The sequence below is a fragment of the Oryx dammah genome, unplaced genomic scaffold (assembly GCF_014754425.2).
Source record: "Oryx dammah isolate SB20612 unplaced genomic scaffold, SCBI_Odam_1.1 HiC_scaffold_19, whole genome shotgun sequence".
Classification (NCBI taxonomy): domain Eukaryota; kingdom Metazoa; phylum Chordata; class Mammalia; order Artiodactyla; family Bovidae; genus Oryx; species Oryx dammah.
The window spans coordinates 74386430-74409222 of record NW_024070203.1 but is presented as its reverse complement, the minus strand read 5'-3'; the positions used below and the strand labels follow the sequence as shown (position 1 = coordinate 74409222).

Here is a 22793-nt window from a genome sequence, read left to right as displayed (position 1 = left end):
TTTCACAGATGTTAAAACCATGTGGCTGAAACACCAAGCTCATCACAACAGTCTCTTGCCCTGGAACCCACCGCCTCGCTAGTATCCGCCAGCTTAAATCCCAGTATTTCTCGGCATTTCCTCAGTGGCCACCCACCCACTCCTTCAACTGTCCTCCATGATGATCTCCCAAGAGCCTCTCTGATCCAAACAAGTAGCGGCTTCTGTGTCTTCCACATCTCACCTTCTCTCTATGACCACAGCTTTCAAATCTTGGCTAAACATCCACCTTGGGAAAGCTTTCTCTGACCAACTTCAACCCTGTTGGCATCCTCGGCAGCCTCCACACCTGGACCACTGGGCATTAAAGAGGAGGCTGGGAGAAGTGCTTGTTGAGGAGGCTTCTGGAGAGATCATGGATCAGAAATGGGCCAAAGGCCCCTTTGCCATGATCTGTGTTCCCCAGTATGAGTAGGAGGTCTGAATGTGCTCCCCCCACCTCCACCCCTGCCCAAGGAGGTCCTGCCGGGCATTCGCTAGTCTCACCTCCTCTCCTGAGGCAGTTCTCCCTGGACTCATGGCAGCTCTGGTCCTGCTGTGAACGTGGCTCCCCACATGTGCCACCCCAACCCCACCTCCCTGTACTGGGACTCTGGGTGGGTGAAGATGACCAACTATCAGGGACCCAGGGTCCAGGACTGGCTCTTGCCTTCATCTTCATCTCTATACCAACTCAGCTCAGTTACCATGGGCCAGGCACTGTGCCTGGTGCTGGGGACGGAGAGGCAGGTTAGATGCAGTCCATCCTCAGAGGCCGTGATGTGCCAGGTGATGACAGCCTGGCATCATCAGTGCCAGGATAGCAGTTCACTTTCAGAGAGGCAGGGCTCGGCAGTCAACCCAGTCCCAGGGCATACAAGCCCCTTTTACCCTTAGACTTTCACAACGTGATGAGAGGTCACCAAACTCTAACCTTGCATTGGGAAGGTTGCCCACTCAAGTGTCTGCACCCCTGTGTCTGAGGATCAATGGCATCTTAGCAGCCAGGGCAGCAAGTGCCCAGGACCTAAGTCCTGGACACATAGTCATCATTCAAGTGTAGAGAAATCTGCAATGCATATATCATTGGTTAGATATAAAATATATCATTGGCTCTTGGCGTGGACATCTTTTCACTCTACAATAATCTTTCTATTGTAAGTGGATTTGACTGATACTCTGCTGCCTTGGCAAATACAATATTCTTTCTCTTGTTTCTTCAGCCACCTGAAAAACTAGTATATTTCAGGAGAATACAAGCATACGCCTGACAAAGATGAGAGGCTTGTTGAAGCATCTCCACTTTTCATAAAGAAAGCTCAGGTCCCAGACAATCATATTAAACAATCAACATGCTAGAATGCCAAGCTAGAGAGACCCAAAGTCAACTGATGCAGGACCCACTCCATAGGAAAGGATTCATAAATATATCGATATACATAGATATATATTATTAAATTCCCCTGTGGAAAGTGTTCCTGGGGTGTATCAATGGGATGGGACTGCACCCTCAGCATCCCTTCCCCACCCTAAACAAGGGTATGAATAGTCGACCAGTCTGTATCATCCTTCAAGTCGTAAACCACTTTATTCCAGTCCCTTGAACATCACAGGCTGAGCTGCTTTCAGACAAAACAGACTCCATTTCCAGAGGTCCCTCAACACAGCAGTGACAATGAACAGCCCAGCTCAGGAGTGACATAAGCGTTTAGGCATTCAGCCTTTGGGTGCTGCTGAGTCCCTTGGCCACACAGTGCATTGGATCAGACATACAAAGGCCTGCTGGGAAGGAGAAAAATGAGAAAAACAACCCTCAGAAAAACACAGTCAGGGTCAGTGGCAGGCCAGGACAAGGACTACTTTCCGACCATCCTGGGCAAATCAGCACTGATCAGCCCTGTGTCTGTTCTCTTTTTTTAACAGCTGGAGATGTGCTCCCCTGCTTCTTACTCCAGCTCTAGGCTCTAATGAGCAGTGTAAGTCTGGCTCAGTAAGATGTCATGACTTAGGATGGAGTCCTAATGGGCTTTCCCCGACATTAACTGACTCTACCATTAAGGAAAACTAAAGGAGGAATTAGGTCTTCAGTCAAGATCAGGAGAAAGTGGGATGCAGCTCTTGAACATCACCTGTAGAGTGCTGGGTCCCCATGCCATTGTGCATGCCACTAGGTTAATTCCCTAGTTTTCAAAACCAGGTTTTACCACTTGGCCAATGGAGGAACTCCGAAAGTCTCAAGGTGTAAAACCACTGTTAAAAAAAGCTGACACTCAGAGCAAGAAGATTATTTTACTGAGTGAGTCCAGGTCTCAAAATTTCACCTAGCAAAGTTCGTTCGTTTTGGTCAACAACACAAATGCAGATTTTTACTATCAGTTTAAATGGAATTGAGTAATACCCAGGAGAATCTGGAGGTTAGAACAGGCTCAGCATCATTTCCCTTCTAAGTTTATCTTTGTGTGGTTCATGGTCTGTAGGATGTAGCTTGGCTGCAGCCCAGGGAACCTGTCTGCCTTCTCTTGGGGCAAGATCTCCTCATCTACATCCTTGAGTGCATGAGCTTCCGCTTGCCTACTGCTTGTGAAAATGTGACTTACCTGAGACCAGCGACTTTGACTCCTACCTTTCAACACAAAGGTCATCAGACCAAACAGCAACTCAAATTTGTGTCGTCACTTCTGGAAATAGAAATTTGCTTTCAGAGAACACAATGATGGAAAATATTTTTTGGATTCTATATAGTGGGCCTTAGAAATCAGATACAGCTGCTTATGCCTTCTTCAAGATGAACCAGATGACTGCCTAACCTCTGACTCTCTTAAGGGTCACTGGGAGCATGGAAAAGTCAACATTCCAGCTATGGCTTCCTAACTATACATGTGGATTAAAGCATCAGGAAACCCCCAGAATTTATGCTATTTGGGGTGAGGGAGGGTGGGAAAATCCACAGAACATCATCTGTTCAGAAAAGCACCATACCTCCAATCCAGTACTATATCAGTGAGCTACTGGGCTGGTGGGCAAACCCACATCTCTAATAAATATGAACCTTCTGGTGCTCCGCTTGACACATTCCACTCAAACCTGCCCCACTTCTATTCCCTTGGCAGTACCACTGGAAAAGCACTCAAAATTAGCTTGGGCCCTGGTCTGGTTACTTTGTACTTTTCTGGAGTATATAAAATATACCTGCTGATGGGTGCATTTGTGCAAAGACAGATATGACTTTAAAACAAGACATAGACATTCATTACAGCTGGCTTACTTTACAATAAGCTACGGAAAACAGTCTTCTGTAATAAGATTGTATTAGTGCTCACTAAACATGCATTTCATTTAAACAAGGCAAAACAATTTGGTCTGCATTACCCAATATTTTATATACAGCAATCTTTTTTTTTTTTTAAATCACAATAGGCAACAAGATGGGTCTGGTTTTGGAATATAAGTTACCACTTGCATTTAATTTCCAAAGAAACTCAGCTCAACTAGTGTAAACCTGGCAAGAAATAGCTGAGCCATCTTTTTCTTCTCTATGAATTTACCTTGAAATGTTCACAGCTTAGAAACTACAGCCTATTTGGGAAGAGGGTGGGGTGGGCCTCTGGGGAGGATCCCCCAGGTCTCTTTAAGAGTCTGGCCCCAGAGGATTCCTGGTCCCCGGGGAATCCAGCAAGTGGTGCCACCACCCCTAGGGCATGTATGACTCCAGACCCAGGTGGCGAGTTTTGTTTTTCCAACAGGCCCCTCAAGTTTGCAACAGAATCACTGGACTGGATTGTTTTCCCTTCCCTCGCCTCCCCGAGTCTTCAGTTTTAGAACACAGACTTTCGAATCAAAGGAAAAATAATAATGATGATGATGAAAAATCGTCAGAACAACAAACACCAAAGTCTGTGCACGACAGCGCTGTCCATGCTTCCACAAGCGCGGGGGGTCTAGACATTCCCACGAAGCATCCACGACAGAGAAGCTGAAGGCGGCACGGAAGGAGGCGCATCCGACCACAGGGGGAACAGCATCACTGTCAATATTGTTTGGCCAAAAAAAAAAAAAAAAAAAAAATCCAAAGGGAACACAGGCAGCTCTGCAGTTGGCGGCGCCGGGCTCAGAACTGGCCGGCGCTGCTCGGGTCGCACTGCAGGAGGCGCACGATGGACGGGTCGCTCTTGGCCCCTCGGATGAACTCTTCCAGGGAGAGTTTCCCTGAAAAGCAAGAGGACCGGTGAGTGTTGGCCGATGGCAGCCGGATGACCCGGGTCTTCCCGATGCATCTCCGGGCCGGCGGCAGCGCACCCTTTCCCAGGGTCTCACACCAGCCGTGAGCCCCACCTTCTGTCTTTCGGAGCTGAGAGGCACCCCACCCCCGCCCCAGGGCCCGTGGGCATCGCACAGCCCAGCACGTGGCTTACTGAGAGCTCACCGTGTGCCCGGCCCTGGCTCTGGAAGCGGGTGGGGTGGGTGGGTGCTGGGTGCCCCCGCGTGGTCCCTGCCCTCGTGGCCCTTCCAGCTACAGGCCACCGGAGGGACTCAGTATCCATGTAAGAGATGGCCCTCGTGCCTTTCAGAGAGTGAGCGGGGTTCCTGCTGCACATCCCACGGGGTACTACTGGGCCCTCAGGGCTCCTTCGGGCCATCTGGGTACACCTAGGTTGGTCTGTGAGCAGAGGGGTCTGAAGAGAAACGTGGGGTGAGGGCCACTTCTTCTGGACAAGGTGTGAGGAGGGCTGCCCTTCCCACCCGGGGTGAGGGAATTCCAAAACAGAGAGAGGACTCCTCAGTCTGGACTCTTTCCTCTTACCCCGATGGACTGCGGGAGGGAGACTGGCTGGCTGAGATTCCACTCCTATTCCAGGTCCTTCTCCTTTCTACCTAGGCTAGAGTATGTATTAAGTTTCCTTCCAGAAGTTTCCTCAGTCATACTGTCAGTGGGGAGGCAAAGCTTCTCCCCCATTTCTGGGGGTGGGAGGTGGGGGCGGAGCGAAGCCTATATTCAGCGAAGAAGTCTTGCTTCCTCCAGTAACCCGAGAGCTTCAGAAATGGCTTCGGAGCTAACTTGCTGGGGGCCCAGACTTTTCAAGTTACAGGCTGGGTGGTAGATGCAAAGAACTTCTTCAGGAGCAATCTAACCGCTGGAGACTCCAGATGAGGCCTCTGCTCCGGGCTCCAGCCTTTGCATCTAGAAGCCCAGAGCAGAAGCACCAAGTCTCCTGGTTGGGCTGAATCTGACCCCCTGCAGACTTAAACCCCTCCCTGTATGGCTCTGGGGCTTCCCTCATAGCTCAGCTGGAAAAGTATCCACCTGCAATGAAGGAGATGAGATAAGCTGGAGAAGGAATAGGCATGCCACTCCAGTATTTTTGAGCTTCCCTTGTGGCTCAGCTAGTAAAGAATCTGTCCACAATGCGGGAGACCTGCGTTCAGTCCCTGGGTTGGGAAGATCCCCTGGAGAAGGAAAAGGCTACCCACTCCAGTATTCTGGCCTGGAGAATTCCATGGACTATATAGTCCATAGGGTCGCAAAGAGTTGGACACGGCTGAACGACTTTCACTTTCACTGTATGGCTCTAACTTCCCCTCCCCATCTTTTTCTTAATCAAGGCTTTCCATTAGGAAAACACAGGGCTTTTAGCAACAAGATGCATTTGAGTAATACAGACCCTGTCGGGGCTCTGTGAGCCCACTGTGCCCAAGTCCCCTGGCAGAAGCTCTCACTTCTGGCAGGGAGGGTTTGATCCTGCATGCCTGGATCTTCTCCCATCCTTCACCTCTACTCTAAGGAGGAGGCCAGGTTACAGGCAGGACACAAGCCCCCCTGTGCTCCCCTGGAACATTAGGAAAATATGCAGTTTAATGTCAGGGCCTTTACTCTTCTACTAAAAGAATCCTGTTTGTTTAGTCTTTGCAAGACAAACTAATAGCTGTGAATCAAGGCACACAAAGGAACAGGCTGTAATGGCACCTTTGTGAAGGAACAAGCAAACAAACAGATTAGCTTGTACCCTGCAAACCCAGATTCTCAGGCCACTGGTGCCCCAGAGGGCACAGGTATAGAAATTGAGGCTTGCTCTGACACAAAGCCTTCATCAGGGCTATATGAGTAACTTAGCTCATATATTTGATAAGAATTGCTGGGATGCCCAGCAGAACAGGCAAGCTGGAAATAACAGCAGGAGCCAGAGATGACTCAGGGCTTTTTATGGGCCAGGATCTGTGTCAAAACTTAAAAATCAGGTATTACATCTAACTAGGGTTGTCAGCGGAGAAGGCACTGGCACCCCACTCCAATACTCTTGCCTGGAAAATCCCATGGACAGAGGAGCCTGGTAGGCTGCAGTCCATGAGGTCGCTAAGAGTCGGACACGACTGAGTGACTTCACTTTCACTTTTCACTTTCATGCACTGGAGAAGGAAATGGCAACCCACTCCAGTGTTCTTGCCTGGAGAATCCCAGGGACAGGGGAGCCTGGTGGGCTGCCGTTTATGGAGTCGCACAGAGTCAGACATGACTGAAGCGACTTAGCAGCAGCAGCAGCAGGGTTGTCAGAGGGGCTTCCCTGGCGGTTCAGATGGTAAAGAATCTGCCTGCAATGCAGGAGACCTGGGTTCAATCTCTGGGTCGGGAAGATTCTCTGAAGATGGGAATGGCTACCCACTCCAGTATTCTTGCCTGGAGAAATCCATGGACAGAGGAGGCTGGCAGGCTACCATCCATGAGGTTGCAGTCAGTCGGACACAGCTAAGCAATTAACACACATACACACACACACAAGGCTGCCAGATTTGGCAAATAAAATACATGATGCCCAGTTAGCTTTCAAATTCAAATAAACAATAATTTTTTAGTATATTCCAAATATTGCATAGGGCATACTTATACTAAAAAAAATCATTTGTTATATATCCAAAAATCAAATTTAATTGTACCTCTTTATTCTATCTGGCAATCCAGCATCTAAAAGTCCACTGTTTTTGAGTCTGAAATCCATCTTTCCTTTCATTTTAGTTTGCTTTGCACCCCCTTGCTGGGTTTGAATTGTAGGTGGCTCTCTTGGGGTGAAATCTGCTGGCCTAACCCCTCAAAAGCTGAGGGGCCCCACTTGGTTCTGGGAAACCCTACACTTTGGAGCATGTGCAGGAAACCCCCTGGGCAGGCTAGGAGGAAGCTTCTAGGGTCTGAGTGGATACCAAGCCCCTCCCCACTTTCTGATTAGCTAGCCTGCAGGATCCAGCCTACTGCGAACCACTCAGGTCCTCCTCTGTCCTCTTATTGCAGGGAGCATGCAACAAGAGCCACTTTCACCAAGGACCCTGAGCCAGATCCTATGGCCAATAAATTGTCCTTGAGTGGCATTTCCATGCCTGGGTGATCTAGACCCTCCAGCAGTCCCCACTATGAGCAAAACCAAGCAAAGTAGCCGTGGCCTCCTACCATCTCGATTGGTGTCCATCTGGCGGAAGATCTTTTCTGTCCTCTTCTCTGGGGTCGACTCATCTTCAGGCATTTTCATTACAGAGGAAACCATCTTATAGATCGCCTGGGGACAAGAAGCAACACGGTTTGGTTTTGCACCCAATGGCCCTATTATTAAACCTCCCAAACGCAGGGGGAAGGGAATGCCTTCCCTTCACACAGAGAGCAGGCTCTGTTCTTGCTTCTTGCTTGTTGTGGAAATCAGACGTGCAGTGACTGTGAGAGCAGCCAGACCAGCAGAGTGTGTCCAGGGGTAAGGACCTTCAGGACCGACAGCTGACCAGAAGATCCACGAACGCACCCCCTACTCCATGTCTCTAATCTCACTGTGCATATGAAGCCCCTGGGAATCTTATGAGAAGGAGAAGCTGATTGAGTAGGGCGGGTTGGGAAATGGGGGTCACAAGGTTCTACATTTCTAACAGGGATCCCCCGTGATGCTGTCGCTAATTTGGGGGTTCCCACTCTCAGGCTGTAGATGACATTCCTTGAGCCAGACAGACAGGTCAGGGTCTGCTCCCTGGGTCCCTGGAGGATGATAAACACTGTTTGTAAGGGCCTGCCCTCCTCCAGACATTACCAATCCATCCCAATGCCCTCTCCACTTGTGTGTGGCAATCGTCTTGCATCCCTTGTCAGCACACTGTCAGTTATCCCCCAGATGGCAACCATCTGCTACTTGAGTACTGGATGAAATAACTGCACAATAAAAGTAAAGAAGGCTGGATCTTAAAGAAGACTGAGCCCTGAAGAATTGATGCTTTTGAACTGTGGTGCTGGAGAAGACTCTTGAGAGTCCCTTGGACTGTAAGGAGATCAAAACAGTCAATATAAAGGAGACTAACCCTGAATATTCACTGGATGATCTAATGCTGAAGCTGAAGAGTCAATACTTTGGCCACCTGTTAAGAAGAGCTGACTCATTGGAAAAGACCCTGATGCTGGGAAAGATTGAAGGCAAGAGGAGAAAGGGATGACAGAGGATGAGATGGTTGGATGGCATCAGCGACTCAATGGACATGAGTTTGAGTAAGCTCCAGGAGATAGTGAAGGACAGGGAAGCCTGGTGGGCTGCAGTTCATGGGGTTGTAAAGAGCCAGATACGACTTAGCAACTGAACAAGTGTACAATCTCTGCTTGAGATAAACTGAGTATGTCTGAAATCTGATGATCAGAAGAGTTTTTGACTGAAACCCTGAAAAACTGAAGAGGTTTTTGAGCAGTACTGAAATTATCTCCCTTACCACCTGTGGACCGCACACCTCAATCCCAGATGCTCAGGGCCTGGAAGACTCAGCTATCAGATGTTTTTATTTTGGAAGAATAATGTAAAGTCATTGTTTTTATCCCCAGACCATGGTTCTGCTACTCAGATTCACTTTGGGAACTTTGGCCCTGGGAAGGAGTTTTAGAAAAAGTGGAATTTCCCAGAGGGTGGGGGGTGGGGTAGAAATCTGGAAAGTTCTGGAACTTTGGATGCAGAGGGAGGAGAAAAAGGAAGGCAGCTGAGGGAAAGTAGTCTCCAAAGGGGAAATGTGGAAACAAAAAGGATGGTAGAAAGAGATAAAGGCTAAGCTCTGCTGCTTTACAGTCTTGTTCAGATCAACCTGCCTGAAGTTCCTAAAACAGTCTGGAGAAATGGAGATAAATATTACAATCTCAGTTGCTAAAACAGGAATGAAAAATGGACTCAGCCAGTGTGTTGACTCTTGGGCTGATCCCACCCCACAGGGACCCCTTAGGCCAGGCTCCCCTAGTCTGACTTGAACCCACCCAGAGCCCTTGCTGAACTGAAGGGCTGCCTCCACAGTGACTCTGGGAGGAAGGGCAAGCTGGAAGTCGTGGCTCTGCCTGGGGGTAAGCAAGCTGGGCCACAGACAGCTGTCCCAAGAAGCACTCACTGAAGTGCGCTCCACAGCCAAGAGGCAAATCTCACTCTGTCTTCCTCCTGGTCCCCTCCCGCTATCCCCTCCAGCCCAAGACTACCCTGCCATCTGTGCTGGGATTATAGTGCCACCTGCCAAGCTGGTGGAGACACCTGCATCCTTGGGGGAATTAGAAAAGGCCATACTACTACTACTACTATTACTACTAAGTTGCTTCAGTCGTGTCCGACTCTGTGCGACCCCATAGACGGCAGCCCACCAGGCTCCCCCGTCCCTGGGATTCTCCAGGCAAGAACACTGGAGTGGGTTGCCATTTCCTTCCCCAGTTTTCCTTTAAATTGGAGGAAGTTACAGTGAGACTTTTTTTTTTAACAAATGGGAAAACAGAGATGCTGAGCTTTCAGGTCCACATGAATATTTAGTAACAAAAGCAGATAGAAGGAGACTCTCCATACCACCTACGTCCTGAGGTCTAGCGCCTTTCCTCGGCTTTCTTTGCTCCCACGTGGAAGCTTTTCTATAACTCTTGACCCAAAGAGGAATTGGTGGCACAAACTGATGAACACGCACACACACACACCCCTCACCTGGATTTCAGACTTACGCAATCTGAAATATTTTGTGAATTCATAAGCCCAGGTATCTTTTAGAACAACAACAACAAAATAGTATCTATTTGTCAGTATCTCATTAGATCCCAGGTACACCCATTTAAAGGTGTAAGAACTCTACAACATTTCAGGAGTTATAGAGGTCATGAGGGAGGGGCGTAAGTATTAAGTTTAGTTTTAGCTATTTGTTGTTGTTGTTCAGTTGCTCATTCGTGTCTAGCTCTTTGTGACCCCATGAACTGCAGCATGCCAGGCTTCCCTATACTTCACTATCTCCCAAAGTTTGCTCAAACTTCTGTCCGTTGAGTCAATGGTGCCATCCAACCATTTCCTCCTCTGTTGTCCCCTTCTCCTCCTGCCCTCAATTTTTCCCAGCATCAGGGTCTTTCCCAATGAGTCGCTCTTCACTTCAGGTGGCCAAAGTATGGGAGCTTCAGCTTCACCATCAGTCCTTCCAGTGATTATTAATAGAAGCCTTAAGGATGTTGTGTAATCAACCTTCTTCGGGGCTGCGCTGTTCCTTCCCATGGTCTGTTTGGGCCTCAGTAAGGTCCCATAGTAGCAAGGATAACCCACTGGTTTGGAATACTCCTTGGAGCTCTCAGCCTCTAAGACTTGAGGCTCATGAAATTCCCCTTGGGATCCTGAAGGGACGTCAATGATATGATAATCTAGAGATCATTCTTTTAATACTCTGGTTGAATAAGTGAATGAAGGACCAAACCAACAGATGACTGTGTGTTTGAAATAAAGGTTCTTGTACCCAACAGAAAGTCTTCAATAGTTTAGTCTTTAGCTGTCAGTCCAAAGGAGTAGGGTTGGGGCCAAGAAATGAGGATGGGTTAGTACGAAAAAGAACCCATAAGCAAAAAAGAATTACAATGTCTGAGTGTACGGAGGGGCTGAAAAGGAAGAGAGAGCACCTTTAAGAGGCTCACATTTCTAAACAGCTCTTTCATTGCATTCAAACTAGATTTTTCCCCCCTTTTTTTGTATGTGCACCAACTCACAGAAAAGGACGAATAAATTATTCAGAATACCAGGTCTATGAACATGGGTGTACTAGAGCAGGGAGTAAAGAGACAAGGTGACAAGTCCCAGGAGTCTTAAGAGTGAGTGAGTGGATGACATCCCTGCAAAGCCTCAGCGGGGTTAGGGTTAGTGTTCTTTCATGGTCTCAATAAGTTAGCACTGACTGTATTGCATCTAGGACTCCACAGAGCAGGGAGAGAAAAAGCCCAGACAGCACTTTGAAACAAATCGTGTCTTATTAGCTCCAGTTTCTGTACATCCCCCGAACCCCGCCAATTTAATGGGATTAAATCATGAAGAGGCCAGGCTATTTCCCTACTTTATTTTTAGCAATGTCAGTGAGAGGCCCAGCAGGGACATCCTGTTTTTAATTAAACTTGAAGAGCCCTATTCTTGTCTGTGTGTAAATACAAAGCTATGAGAAACCCAGGAGCCCAACTCTGGCTTGACCCTAGGCAGACCCAGGACAGCACAGCCTGTGGCCGGGGGTCTTACCAGCTTCCTCAGGGCCTAGGATTTTTTTTTGTTTTTCTTTATCCCTCTGAATGAACCACCTCTCAGAATGTCGCAAAGGAAGGCCTCAAGTCTGAACTGATAAAGGTTGTGGAATTAACTGAGGGCAGGCACAATTCCAAGAGCTAAAGTTCACTCTTCCCTCTGAAGGAAACCAGGCTGACTTTTCATCAGAAGACATAGGGTTTTCTAACAGGACACCCAAGCCCCACCACAACCCACCAAGGGCAAAAGAAGTTAAGTGGCACAGGGCTGTTTCTAGATTATCAGTAAAGAAGCGCACCCTCCTTAGAAAGACACTGCATAGCAGGAAAGGAGGGTAGAAAGAGGCCAGGAGGATCTTTCTTGTAAATGCTCTTAAAATGGTATCAATATCTATGTATCAGCACTTTCTTGTTTAGAGCTAGAAGAATACAAGAAAGTCAGTAAATCCATAATGTTTACCAAAGTGCTCCCTGCCTTTCACAGACAGGGAGGGCTAGGGGAAAATAAGGGCCCTACCCCTTCTTTCCAGCAAAGCAGCTCCATTCTTATATTAGTTTTCTCATAAGATTTCATTAATACTTGAAACTCATTACTACCTAGTCCCCCTGCCACCACTCTTGTTTGTTTCTTGGTAAATAGCCCTACCATCCACTATTCTGTAATCAACTCAAAGGCATCTTTAATACCTCTCTACCATCTGTCTCCACACGCAGGTGGTCAACTAGACCTATCAAATCTGCTTCCTTAATATTTTTCTTAATTTATCATTCTTGCCCATTCGTCCCACCACTGTCTTGTTTCAAGTCAATGGTGGTACCCCTCATTTTTAGATCTGGGCAACTACTATTTGTTTCAGTCTTATATAAAGCGCTCTGCAAAGGCTGCTTCAAACAACCCCTTCCAAAGATCCCATTTACTCCCCTAAATAGGCATTCTGGAGCTGCCGTGCTTTAGGACTTCACATTTTGGGGGCTGATACTGAGTTTGCTTCTGGAATGTTTGATTGTGAGGTACCACTGCAATGTCTTAGTGGAGAGAGATGTCCATTAACAGCTGGACAGAGAAGAGGTGAAGGCCTGGAAGTACTCTTTCTTCATCCATAAAAAATGGGGCTACAAAGGTTATCGTCAAGATTAAATAAGATAATACACAGGTACCAGGTGGCCCAATGTCCTGCAAAAATTCATGTTCACTCAAAACCTGTAAATGTGACTTTATTTGGAAGTAGGGTCTTTGTAGAAATAAGTTAAAATGAGATTCTACTGGATTAGGGTGGGCCCCAATCCAATGATGTATCCTTATAGGAAGAAGAAATTTATACACAGATACACAGAGAAAATGTCATGTGATGATAGAGAAACAAACCCCCAAACACCAAGGATCGCCAGCTACCGCCAGAAGCTAGGAGAGAGGCATGGAGCAGATCCCTTGCCAGCCCCGCCAGGAGTCTCTGGAAGGAACCAACCTTGCCCACACCTTGATGTTGGACTTCTGGCCTCTGGAACTATGATAGAATAAATGTTTTGTTGTTTGAAACTGCCCAGTTTATGGTAATTTGTTACAGTAACCCCAGGAAACTAACACAGCATGAAAAATACTTAATCCAATGCTTGGCCCATAACAAGCACTGAGAAGATGAGATGTCCCAGAAGGAAAAAAAAAAAAAGGAAAAGAGGGCTAAGGCTGGAACTCTGCTTGGGAATATCCTTGTTTAGGGGACAGGAGAAGGAAGAGGAGTCCACAGAGGAGACCTGGACGGCACAGCCCAGAGAGGGCCTTTGGTTAGTAGGCATTCGTTTGTCTTGCCAGATGTATAGCTTCAACTCTTAAACTATAATGTGGCTTGCCATGATATGATTAATGCCCGAATGAGGAAGGGATAAGCCAAATATAACTGATAAACAAACACTAAGGTTAGTTCTTAGAGAAAGTCACTAGCCTGGACAAATGCTTTAAAGAATTTTCTGCAGGAAAGAAACTGAAGTTGACTTCAGTGTAACATCTGTGGTCCACACTTGTAATTGAGTATTAGGCAAGAGTTTGGTGCTGAATCCCCAAGGGCCATGTCAAGATGGACTAGAAGCTCTCACTACCACCCCTACTTCCTTTTTTTTTCACAATCAGAAAAGAACAGTGTTTCAGGTCTTCAAGGCACATGTTACAAATGACTTGGTTTCTATGACACAAATTAAGAAAGATCTTTGGGAGAAAAAAAACCACTCAGGAAGTGGTTCTAGGAAAAACGTAACCGAATCTTTCTGGCCCTGATTTAGATATGTTGTGACACAAATACGCACAATCTGGTTTGCCTGAACTGGTCACAGTTGGTGCTCTTGAGACTAGGTCAGATTAATTTGTGAGTCTGTTTGGTGTTTGGGGACAGCAACCCTTTGTATGACCAACACCACAATCTCCCTTCCTCTTCATCTCATTGCTGCATAGAAACATGTAACTTGCTCTGATGAGTGCATCAAAACATCCCCATGTTGAGAAATAAATAAAGCAGTGCACTCTTCTTAGACTGCCGGCATAAACCCACTTCCTTCCTTTCGTTTTCATCCATTGAAAAGACGTGGAGCTGTAGACTAGGGTGTTACGAAGCTCACTCGCCTCCATGAAAAGAGCCAATCAACCTTGAATCACAACTAGGAGGGAGAGTCTGATTCTAAGACAACACGCATTTGAACACCAAGTAGTGTAAAGCAATCATTACCATCCAAGGAATGAATATGCTAACTAGAAATTATTCCAACCTGGTCATTAAAGTGAGTTCCCCGAGACCTGCTAAGGGTAACATTGTGTTAGCCTCTATATTCCTCTGGGAAAGCCTCTAGTTGGAACTTGAGAACAAATCCAGATGTCTGTGCCCCAACAGTCTGAATGCATGAGGTGCACCCATGAACTCAGGGCAACAGCTGAGATTTGGGGAATTCCTGGCGCAACCACACTGTCTCCTGGAAAGGTAGCTCTTTCTGTTACTTAAATCCCATAAGCATCAGAGCAGCCCAGAAGTTCTGGTTTCTTCCCAGCTGGGCTCATGTTTGGTGGGAAAGACAACAGCTGCAGCAGCCTGGGTACTCCTAAAGCTATCTGTACAAGCACATCTCTTCTGTGGGTTCCATCCTTCAGAGGTTTAGTTGGGTTTGTGAACATACAACCCTGAATACTCTTTGGAAGGACTGATGCTGAAGCTGAAGCTCCAATACTTTGGTCACCTAATGCAAACAGCTGACTCACTGGAAAAGACCCTATGCTGGGAAAGATTGAGGGCAGGAGAAGGGGACGACAGAGGATGAGATGGTTGGATGGCATCTCCGATTCAATGGACATGAACTTAGGCAAACTCCAGGAGATAGTGAGAGGGAAGCCTGGTGTGCTGCAGTCCATGGGGCTGCAAAGAGCTGGACACGCCTGAGCGACTGAACAGCAATGACAACTCCATGAGAGGCACTGGGTTGTACCTAGAAAAGTACTCTACTTGTCATAACTGTTCTACGATTACTCTAGAGGCAGGTGCTATGATTAGTTCCAGTTCGCAAATCATGAGAACAATGTACAGAAAGGTTAAATAACTTACCTGAGGAGAAGAAGGAAGAGGAGACAGAAAAAAAAAAGAGAGAGAGGCAAGATGATACTGACCCACCTTGCCCAAGACACCGACTCTCACATGCCAGTTCTTCCCTTCCTTTATCTTTATTTGGGATACAGGTGATCAATTTTTTTCTAAGCTTGTGATTTTCATTCAGATAAAGAGTAAAGCAATACAGCTTGTGTACTCCTACCTAATGACAGTCCTGTAGTTATTGGATTTGTTTGGATTGAATTTGTTGAATTTGGACTGAATTTGTTCCTTCAAGGGTCCTAGTTACTTTCTGAGAGCAGAAGAGAGTCACTTTCACTCCCTGTTCTTCCTGCATTCTCCCTTGCACCCAGGGAGGGCTGTGGTCCTGTCGATGAATCCCTAAGTTCAAGTTCCTTCACCCCCAAGATCCAGAAAGCATCTGAGCATTCATGTTAACTGGCAATGCTACTCACATGCTCCCTGGCCCGTTCCTCAAACACAGCTTGTTGGACTGGGTGTGGGTGTTCAGACCTGCCTCTGGCTGGGCTCAGGGACAGAGCAATATGTGACGCCGGAAGGCTTCTCCTTCTTGCAGTGATTAGCAGACACCAGCGCCCCCCTGAGGAGAGGATCTGCTGTCACAGGGGGAAACTTCAGAACTGTGATCTGGCTTAAGACTCATGAGAGATGGTTATGATGGAATAATAAAATATTGGGTCTAAATCACGTTCCTAAGTTTGTCACTTAAAAAAACAAACACACAGACATGAAAATCTTTATGTAAGATTCTAAAAATAAATCTGTATATGGCTTTTGCTTTTTTGCCCAGATGTTGATATAGCACAAAATTACTTTTTTGGAAAAATCGGAACATAACTGCATTTGGACATATGCAGTAGACTGAATAACAGCCCCCCAGAGATGTGCTTGTCCCGATCCCCGAAACCTGTAGATACGTTACCTTCCAGAATAAAAGGAACTTGAGCTGGTGGGGAGGGGACTATTCTGAATTATCTGGGTGGTTCTAGTGTACTCACAGGGCTCTTTATGAATGGAAGGGAGAAGCAGAATGAGATACCCAGAGGAATGGCAACACGAGAAGAACTCAATCCATTGCTGCTGGCTTTGAAGATAGATATAAAGGGCTACAAGTCAAGGAATGTTTCAGAAAATAGGAAAGGCAAGGGAACAGACTTTCTCCCAAAACCTCCAGACAGAATGCAAGTTGTCCTACACCTTGAGTTTAGCCCAGTGAAACTGATTTCAGATCTCTGACCTCCAGAACCATAAGATAGTAACTCTGGATTGTTATAAGCCAGCACATGTATGGCCCTTCATTATAGCAAAAAGAGGAGACTAACAGTGTATTTCAGTGTTACAAAGTCTACCACAAGATCTTTCTTACCAAGGCCAGGAGAAGATTCCAGTCTGTTAGCACCAACAATACTCAGTGGATACCAAAGTTAAACCATGGAGAACAACATTAGAAAAGAAAAACTAGAAAATTTATGGGGTCCCAGTCTCCATGACTGCAGCCATGAAATTAAAAGACGCTTACTCCATGGAAGAAAAGTTATGACCAACCTAGATAGCACATTCAAAAGCAGAGATATTACTTTGCCGACTAAGGTCCATCTCAGAGAAGGCAATGGCAACCCACTCCAGTACTCTTGCCTGGAAAATCCCATGGATGGAGGAGCCTGGTAGGCTGCAGTCCATGGGGTCGCTAAGAGCTGGACACGACTGAGCGACTTCACTTTCACTTTTTACTTTCATGCATTGGAGAAGGGAATGGCAACCAATTCCAGTATTCTTGCCTGAAGAATCCCAGGGACGGGGCAGCCTGATGGGCTGCCGTCTATGGGGTCTCACAGAGTCAGACACGACTGAAGCGACTTACCAGCAGCAGCAGCAGCAAGGTCCGTCTAGTCAAGGCTATGGTTTTTCCTGTGGTCATGTATGGATGTGAGAGTTGGACTGTGAAGAAACCTGAGTGCCGAAGAATTGATGCTTTTGAACTGTGGTGTTGGAGAAGACTCTTGAGAGTCCCTTGGACTGCAAGGAGATCCAACCAGTCCATCCTAAAGGAGATCAGCCCTGGGATTTCTTTGGAAGGAATGATGCTGAAGCTGAAACTCCAGTACTTTGGCCACCTCATGCGAAGAGTTGACTCATTGGAAAAGACTCTGATGCTGGGAGGGATTGGGTGCAGGAGGAGAAGGGGACGACCGAGGATGAGATTGCTGGATGGCATCACTGACTCGATGGACGTGAATCTGAGTGAACTCCGGGAGTTGGTGATGGATAGGGAGGCCTGGCGTGCTGCGATTCATGGGGTCGCAAAGAGTCGGACACGACTGAGCAACTGAACTGAACTGGACTGAATCTCCATTCCCTTGGACAGCAAGGAGATCAAACCAGTAAATCTTAAAGGAAATCTACCCTGAATGATCACTGGAAGGACTGATGCTGAAGAAAGGGTCATTGGAAAAGACCTGATCCTGGGAAATTTTGAAGGCAGAAGGAGAAGAGTGCAGCAGAGGATGAGATGGTTGGATGGCATCAATGTCCAGTGATTCAATGGACATGAACTTGGGCAAACTCCAGGAGATAGTGAGGGACAGGGAAGCCTGGTGTGCTGCAGTCCACAGGGTCTCAAAGAACTGAACATGACTTGGTGACTGAAAAACAACTACCCTCATTCATTGACAAGTCTATTATAAACTTGTTTGGACCCCAATCTTCACCCTGACCAATTATTAGTATTTGAAGGTGAACATCATGAATTTGCATTTTACATTGCGGTTATTTAGCTGCTAAGTCATGTCCAACTCTTTGCGCCCCCATGGACTGCAGCACACCAGGTTCCTTTGTCCATGGGATTTCCCAGGCAAGAATACTGGAGTAGGTTGCCATTTCCTTCTCCAGGGGATCTTTCTGACTCCGGGGTAGAACCCACGTCTCCTGCATTGATAGGTGGATTCTTTACCACTGAGCCACTGGGGCTTCCCTTAAATGGCTTGAATTTCTGAGTCTTGGAGGGACAAAAGTTCAGCCAGGAATTTATGGGCTGATACTTGTAGCTGAGCTGCAGTTTCACTTACTTGAACAAATACAACCTTAATTTCTGTATGATTCTGCTGGCCCACAGCTTGCCTCCATCTCATCAGTTTCAAATAGATATTTTCCCAGACCCCTAAAGGATACCTACAGTATGTGAAATGTGAACTTCCAGATGTTCAAGCTGGATTTAGAAAAGGCAGAGGAACCAGAGATCAAATTGCCATCTGCTGGATCATCGAAAAAGCGAAAGAGTTCCAGAAAAACATCTACTTTTGCTTTATTGATTATGCCAAAGCCTTTGACTGTGTCGATCACAACAAACTGTGGAAAATTCTAAAAGAGATGGTAATACCAGACCACCTGACCTGCCTCCTGAGAATCTGTATGCAGGTCAAGAAGCAGCAGTTAGAACTGGACATGGAACAACAGACTGGTTCCAAATAGGGAAAGGAGCACGTCAAGGCTGTATATTGTCACCCTGCTTATTTAACTTATATGCAGAGTACTTAGCAGCAGCAGAGTACATCATGAGAAACTCTGGGCTGGATGAAGCACAACTGGAATCAAGATTGCCAGGATAAATATCAATAACCTCAGATACACAGATGACACCATCCTTATGGCAGAAAGCAAAGAAGAACTAAAGAGCCTCTTGATGGAAACTAAGATCATGGCATCTGGTCCCATCATTTCATGGCAAATAGATGGGGAAACAATGGAAACATTGACAGAGTTTATTTTGAGGGGCTCCAAAATCACTGCAGATGGTGACTGCAGCCATGAAGTTAAAAGATGCTTGCTCCTTGGAAGAAAAGCTATGACTAACCTAGACAGCATACTAAGAAGCAGAGACATTACCAACAAAGGTCCATCTAGTCAAAGCTATGGTTTTTCCAGTAGTCATGTATGGATGTGAGAGTTGGACTATAAAGAAAGCTGAGTGCCGAAGAATTGATACTTTTGAACTGTGGTGTTGGAGAAGACTCTTGAGAGTCCCTTGAACTGCAAGGAGATCCAACGAGTCCATCCTAAAGGAAACCAGTCCTGAATATTCATTGGAAGGACTGATGCTGAAGCTGAAGCTCCAGTACTTTGGCCACCTGATACGAAGAGCTGACTCATTAGATAAGACCCTGATGCTGGGAAAGACTGAAGGTGGGAGGAGAAGGGGACAACAGAGGATGAGATGGTTGGATGGCATCACTGATGTGATGGACATGAGTTTGAGTAAGCTCTGGGAGTTGGTAATGGACAGGGAAGCCTGGCGTACTGCAGTCCATGGGGTCGCAAAGAGTCGAACATGACTGAGTGACTGAACTGAAAGGATACCTAAAGCAACTGTAGCGTCTGCTAACATGCATTTTCCTAAATGGTGAAGACCAGCTAGAACCAAATAATGAGAATCCCCACAGGGCTTCTTGGGACGGTGACAAGGCCTGGAGTGTAGACATTCACAGAAGAGGGGGTGGAGAAAGGAAAGGAGAGTGGGGAGTTTAGTAATATCCTACAGCAAATTCCAATTCATCCAGAAACAATGAAAACCGTGGGATTAGCATAAGAATAAGATAGAATACATGAATTATCAGTTTGCAATGTAGCAGAATGGGATAAAATAGCCCTTAATAGGAAAACAGTTCTAAATTTAATTTAATCTCACTGACAATTTGGAAGGTGCCTCAGGGTGCTGCAAGGTTTCCTCTTCATGGTCATGAATATTAATCATCAGGGTGCGTTTGCATTACTATGGAAAACAATTCAGGAAATTTGAACTTCCATTTGCAGGGTGCTTAAGAACCCTGAGTATGAAAGCATTATTAAGGAATCTGTGTCCTTCCAATTATGACCTGCAAACTGACTGTGGGCCTGTGAGTGGAGGGAGCTGCTTTATAGTAGAGAAAGTACCTTGTTAGGGGGAATGCCCCTTCATTTTTGTGGTCACTTTCTGAACACAGAGTCAGCAAGGGCTCAGCAAGTATCTACCAGTACCTTTTGCACCTTCTCTGCTATGTTCCACCCTTCCTTGCAAAGTGGATTCAATAGCACAGGGAGAGTGTCTATTTTTCTCCTTATATTTTTTTCCCGGTGCTAGCTATTTAGTAGGTGTTTTACCACAGGTGTGGAAGGAGTTTGTGAATAGTTCTTGATTTCTATAATCCAACGTAATGGGGACCGTCCTCCCTGGCTGGGGACTACATCTTCAGTACTGGCCACCACACCACTGCAGCCAGGAGAACTGTGCAAAAAGTGTTAAACAAGTGAAAACATGATGGTCGATGGGAAAAAATTTTTTTTTCTTAGATCTCAATCAGGAAGCAATTCTCTCGAAAAAGAAGGTACTCATCCCATTCACTGCAGGGAGGCAGGGAAAAGGGCAGAGCACCACACTCCCAGGTGAAAAGGAGGGACAAAAGAAAGCTGATTAAAATTGCACGCTCTAGCAGCCACATCTGACTCTTTGTGACTCCATGGACAGCGGTCCACCAGGCTCCTCTGTTCATGGAATTTTCCAGGCAAGAATATTGCAGTGGAAAGCCATTTCCTTGACCAGGGGATCTTCTAGACCCAGGGATCAGACCTGCTTCTCCCGCACCAGCATGCGGCTTCTTTAACACTGACTCACCTGGGAAGCCCAAATTAAAATTAAAAGCCACGTTTTAAATTTGAAGTTTTGTTTAAGTAGCAAAGGTTCAGAACAATTGGAGAGGTGCAAAGATAGGGGGCACCCTTCACTCACTTCAGAGGTACATTTGGAAAAACAATTTGGCAGACTGTCTCAAGAGTCTTAGAAAGAAATGCTTATTCCCTTTGGCCCAGTAATTGCACTTCTGGGAATCCATTCTTAGGAAATAATCCTAAATATAGAAAAAGCTTCATGCATAAGAATCACGTATTTGTTATTTCATTTTTAAAGCTATAGTGTTATGTACAACAAAGACTGGATACAACTTAAATATCCAATAAGGGAAAATTAGGTACGTTATGCTATGTTGTATGACTATTATGCAGCTATTAAAATGTTTGTATTGAAAGTTTCAGTAGTATGAGAAATGCTTATGTCTTAATTATGTTAAGTGAAAAATGGCAAGGTACAGAATTTCACATGCATTATGAAATCAATTAGATATTTTTAATACATGGAAATAGGACCAGGAAAATATATTAGAAAATTATTAGCAATGATTCCCTTTGTAGGTGAAGTGGGATTATGGAGAATTTTTCTTTTTCTTTTCTTCTATACTCCCTATATTTTTATGTGCGTGTGTGTGTTGGCCGCTCAGTCATGTCTGACTCTTTGTGACCCCAAGGACTGTATATAGTCAGCAAGCTTCTCTGTGCATGGAATTCTCCAGGCAAGAATACTGGAGTGGGTAGCCATTCCCTTCTCCAGGGGATCTTCCCGAGCCAGGGATCAAACCCAGGTCTCCTGCATTGCAGGCAGACTCTTTACTGTCTGAGCCACCAGGGAAGCCCTATATTTTTATAGTAGACATTATATTTTTCATATATTTATCCTTGGGGAAAGAGAGAAATCCTTTATTTTTTGTTTTAAGATTCTTGTGTCTGGGGGATTCATTCAACACAACTTATTCAGATAGTTACTGTTTGGGGGTGAGGGAAAGCCACTGGTGGCCCAGGCAGAAAGGAGAGGGGGCTGGAGGATCTGGGAGAGCTCGTCTGGTTTCCTGACTGCCCCGAGGGTCTCAGTCCCACTCCCAGGAGCAGACCCCGGGCCTCAGCCATAGGCTCAACAGCAGGTGAGTCTTGTTGCTCTCCCCCAGGCTCCGTCCTCAGTTCCTGTAACCCTGTTTTCCACGGATCCTTAAAAGCAGGTGTCACACACCTCCACCCTCATCCCCTCCTTACTGTAATGTAGCTGAGTTCTTTCTGTCCCCTGTCTCTTTGTATTACACCCTCTGCCACCGATCCAGCACCCACTAGGTCTCCCGGGGGCCGCAGCTCTATCTCTGAACCCAGCCTGTCCTGGGATGAAGCCTCCGAGATGAGCCCTCCAGGAAACCAGATGACCACTTTCTTGTACCTGCTACTTGCTGCCAGATACTTCCTTCGTGTGTTCCATGCACCTGCCAAGATGGAGCCTCCTCCCCGGGGCTGCTCGCCCGCGTAGGTGTTTTTCCTGCAGCCGAGGCTCTTCTGACCGCCCCCTACGCTGTGTTTCAGTCTCCCGAGCTTGGTCTCCGGGCCCCACCCTCTGCTGACGAAGCTATCGTTGCCATGACTGTGGCTCCTTCGGCCTTTCCTCCTCTGCAAAGCTTGCTGGGATCCCACAGGAAAATGTGGCCAACACTAGGCCCCTTTTCCTGTTCTTTTAGGAAATTCACTCTGCGTGAGTGGTTTGGGGAAATAAAATGGAGAACTTCCTATTAAAGTGATGGAGGCCTTGATGCTGCACTGTTCATATATCTCTAATGAGACAGAAACTAGACTAGAGATCTCTACTTTTATTCAAGAGTCTAGGGAATTCCCTGATAGTCCAGAGGTTAGGACTTGGCGGTTTCACTGCAGGGGCTCGGGTTTGATCCCTGGTCAGAGAATTAAGATCCCCCAAACTGTGCCTTGTGACCAAGAAAAAAAAGTCTAATAAAGTTGGAAATTAATGCTGCTGCTGATAATTAGTTATATATATGTAT

General features: G+C 46.4%; 1 protein-coding gene across 1 annotated transcript in view; it reads right to left on the bottom strand.

Annotated features, from left to right (window-relative positions):
* Nucleotides 1–1581: 1581 nt before the first annotated feature.
* The window catches only part of NCALD (neurocalcin delta), a 90789-nt gene continuing 69577 nt past the window's right edge, over nucleotides 1582–22793 (bottom strand). Inside the window, exons 3-4 of the mRNA XM_040261982.1 lie at nucleotides 7451–7556; nucleotides 1582–4224 (exon numbers count right to left, since the gene is read on the bottom strand). Of these exons, the coding sequence (XP_040117916.1) occupies nucleotides 4127–4224; nucleotides 7451–7556 (204 nt within the window). The 3' untranslated portion in view covers nucleotides 1582–4126. The remainder of the gene's footprint in view (nucleotides 4225–7450; nucleotides 7557–22793) is intronic.